Source organism: Vollenhovia emeryi, unplaced genomic scaffold (assembly GCF_000949405.1).
Source record: "Vollenhovia emeryi isolate VEMERY1.0 unplaced genomic scaffold, V.emery_V1.0 DF941376.1, whole genome shotgun sequence".
NCBI lineage: Eukaryota > Metazoa > Arthropoda > Insecta > Hymenoptera > Formicidae > Vollenhovia > Vollenhovia emeryi.
The window spans coordinates 1,220-5,405 of NW_011964990.1; the positions used below are offsets into that span (position 1 = coordinate 1,220).

At 41.1% G+C, this 4,186-nt stretch overlaps 1 protein-coding gene across 1 annotated transcript; it reads right to left on the reverse strand.

Annotated features, from left to right (window-relative positions):
* Positions 1–591: 591 nt before the first annotated feature.
* Positions 592–1,481, reverse strand: LOC105571008 (transcription termination factor 2-like). The gene is made up of 2 exons (XM_012028475.1): positions 965–1,481; positions 592–861 (listed from the first exon to the last, which is right to left on the reverse strand). Exons 1-2 carry the CDS (start codon positions 1,220–1,222, stop codon positions 850–852), a joined length of 270 nt encoding a protein of 89 aa, XP_011883865.1. The 5' UTR covers positions 1,223–1,481; the 3' UTR covers positions 592–849.
* Between the last annotated feature and the right edge of the window lie 2,705 nt (positions 1,482–4,186).

Genomic DNA, 4,186 nt, shown 5'->3' on the forward strand with positions numbered 1-4,186 from the left:
GTCGATTTTTGTCCACTGGGAAACAATGAGTTTATCGTCGCGTTTTTGTAAAATTTCTTTAACCAAATCAAGCACTACCTTCATCTAAATAATTATATATTATACAATTAATCTCATTAAATGGTGAAATCTTTCAGATTATACAATTATTACTTGCCTTAAAACCAATGCGATCATCATTAAACACCGGATTCTCAGCGGTGAGTAGATTCTCAACTATTCTCTGATCAACACCGACATCTTCCTCCTCCTCCACATTATCGATGTCATGGAGCGACATGTTATTCACACGGGATAAGAAACCAGCATCCACGTTTTCCGTATCCATTATACCGCTTTCCTTCACGTCTTCCTGATCCAGCATCGAATGGATTAACGCTGGATGGCAACATGCCTGTCGTAGTCGTAGAAGAAGTATCAAAATCTCATGTGTCTTGACATCGACGTGCGAGGCCAGCAATTTGCTCTGTGCTTTCGTGAACTGATTGTTCTTGAGAAAGGCGGTGGTACAGCAGTGAAAAGTAAGCAGTAATTGTCAGAGATGAAGTAAGAGTAAGAAATGGAAATGAATCATTTCTTTACTCCTACTCTTACTTCTTACGCCAGGCTTACCTCATCTATTGTAGACGATCCTTTTCTCACTCCTATTTCAGCTCTCAAGCTTACTCTCGGCGAATCAAGACGCCATCGTGGACAGTGTTATATTTAAAAAATTATGCCTGTATCTTAGCTTCGTTACACCAAAAGCTAAAGATTATGGTTCTCTCTTACTCCTAACGCCAAGCTTACTCCACACATTGTAGATGACACATAAAAAATCCAAGTTGACTGGTTACACATTTTTCGGAACTAAAACTTGAACACAGTTCTTGGATTGTGGACACAAGACTTTACACACATAAAGCAATATTTTTTGCTTAAACAAATATCGTACCATATCCTCCACATTATCGATGTCATGGAGCGACATGTTATTCACACGGGATAAGAAACCAGCATCCACGTTTTCCGTATTCATTATACCGCTTTCCTTCACGTCTTCCTGATCCAGCATCGAATGGATTAACGCTGGATGGCAACATGCCTGTCGTAGTCGTAGAAGAAGTACCAAAATCTCATGTGTCTTGACATCGGCATGCGAGGCCAGTAATTTGCTCTGTGCTTTCGTGAACTGATTGTTCTTGAGAGAGGCGGCGGTACAGCAGTGACACATTATTGACATATTAATTATACCATTATAAGAAGTCTGCTTCTGCAAGCCCCTTTACAAAAACCGACAACGTTACGTCGCGAATTGCATAATGAAAAGAAAAAAAAGTTATATATGTCGGTATACCTGTAGTGCGCACCAATACGATATAATTTTGCCTTCTATATAAAAGAGCAAGACGGACGATATATCACACGCTACTGGTGGTATAATTTTAGTAAATCACTCGAGACGGCGGTACAGCAGTGACATGCATTTCACGTGACAGTTTGACAACACGAGTGAAGCAAGTCACAGGGAATTGTCATTGACAACCAACAACCAATTAACATCGCGGAAAAGCGACAACAATATCAATAACATGCCTTTTTTAGATAGGGAAACACGCCGCAACTTTCTAAATCAACAAGTAAAGAACGTATGTAATATTTAACTGAAATAAATATTGGCTGTGTTCCGATATTCACTGCTAGTACTGCAAATCTATAGTTTACGTCACGTATACTATACATTTTCAGTACTGGCAGTGAATATCGAAACACAGCCATTATCAAAATGTGAATATTTTACATTGATATTTTTACAGATGCCATTTGGGATCGAAAAGCAACATTGGCGCTTATAAGCCTCTATGAGGCAAATATGGCAATGATGGATCATCCGAAAAAGAAAGGAAAAATATGGGAGGCAACAAGAAGTGGATTGTTGGAGTTTGGGATAAAGGTATTTTTTCGATAAGAAGTTTTTCGTTAAAGAGAATATATAGTATACATTTATGTGAAATACTTGCAAATTTTGGGCCAAAAAATTGAAGCATTGTAGGATGTTATTACTTATGCACTTATCATTCTGAATTGAACATTTGGAGGGTTCAAGGCTAATAGTTTTTAAAATCTTAAGTACATTTTTTAATAAAAAGATTTCAAGTTAGTTCCGAACATACATACGAATAAAATATACTATATAATACTATAGAAATACAGATATAGATATATGTATAAATTAGCAGTTGCACTACTTTCTCTATTTTTCTATTTAAATGTAAAGTTTGTCTTAACATTGCGATTACATTTTAGATGACAAATGATCAAGTACGATGGAAAATTAATGCCTTAGTGAAAAGATATAAAGAAGTGGTAGACAATAATTCACAATCGGGAAGGGCTCGCATGGATTTTGAGTATTATGAACAAATGGATGAAATTCTCGGACCGACAACGACAGCGTGTCATTGCTGGACAAACTATATCATCGAAATTAACATTGCCAATATCCAATTGTAGTACTTCGACTTCTCTGGAAAATCAATCTTCGTCTGAGTTTTCTTCAGTTTCGACCAATCCATCGAAAACCTTACCGAAGAGTGATAGCGCAGATTCACATGTTCTTGGCGTGAAAAATCGTAAGCGTCTGTGTCATGGAACAGGTTCCAAAATTGCATCAACCAAGATTGAACTCGAAAAACAGTGGCTGCATTTTTCACAAAAAAAAAAGAAGAGCGCGATCGTACCAAAGATGAAAGATATGCAAATCTTGTTGAGACTAAGAAACAAACTTTAAAGTTAAAAAAAAGGCAGCTTAATTTGAAAGAGGTTGAACTGGAACAGCGAAAATATATTGCAATGAAGAAGACAAAAGAGAAGAAAACCCGCCATACAGAACTTATGGAAATCGAAAGACTAAAATATAAATTACTGCAAAAACTTGTGGAAGATAAAAAGTGTTGGGCACCGTCACCCGACGCCGCCGCCACTGCCAGCGACAGCGACATACAGAGAGAGGGGGAGCGTCCAATCAGTTAGTTCTTACCGGTCTTGCACAGAGCTCACATCGGTGTATCCGAATAAAGACCGCTTACGTGAACATTACGAGACTCGCAATCTGTCATCGTCCTAGGCCTTACGTCCTTTCCTTCCTCGTTCGAGACACCATCCCGAACGTCCACATCGGGACTCAACAACTGGCGCAGTCGCAAGGACAAACATATTCTAACCTATGGTAACGAAGGAAGTCACGATAACATGGCCGACACAACGAAGCAGATAGAAGCTCTTACAGCTGCCGTCAATTCTCTCCTTCAACTGCAACTCAACCAGCAGGGAGGTAGCCAGGAGAACACAACTCAAGCTCCCACGTCGTCGCATACAAGTACATACAACCACCTAAGCGCTCGAGTGGAGAAATACAGCTACGGTTCGGGCGACGAAACCAAGCCATTCTCGAAATGGCTGCTACGCCACGAATACACGGTGGTCACAGAAGCAGCGTGCTTGCCGGCTCAGATGCAGACACGTCTTGTGTTGGACAAGCTTGGACAACTGGAATTTGACAGGCGCATGGACCACATCGCACCGGTGGAACCATCTCAAATGTCTCAACCAGAACTCCTATCGACGCTCAAGGAACTCTTTCGCGACAAAGTTCCGCTTACTCGTAGGCGCATCGAGATATTAAATTATCGATACGATAAGGCTACACCAATCACGGAACATCTCGACCGTATCAATCGTCATGCAGCCGACTTCGATCGATCTAAATTAACAGACGATAACCTTTGAACACTCTTGTTGTTACAGTCTTTCTGTTATTCTAGCGACAACGACGAGTTAACGAAGATCGCTCTCCGCGTCGTCGAAAAAAACCAAGACGCATCACTCAAAGACGTCGTGGCAGAACTCGAAGCCCATATGAGTGTCGCGTCAGGTCTAAAAATTCTCGAAGACCCTACGAAGCAACCGAACGTCGCCGTCTTAGCGGTCACGCAGTCGACACGGAAAAGCAATTCAGCGAAACCAAAGTCACAACCGCAAGTGACTACTGACAAGGTATGCAACGGCTGCGGCGGCGCTCACCCGCGACATAAGTGCCCTTTCCGAGATGCGGAGTGTCATAAATGCTCGCGCAAGGGTCACATCGCGAAGGTATGCCGCGCTAGTCCAAAACAAGCTAACGTTGTCGCCGAAATAAATAATGTCA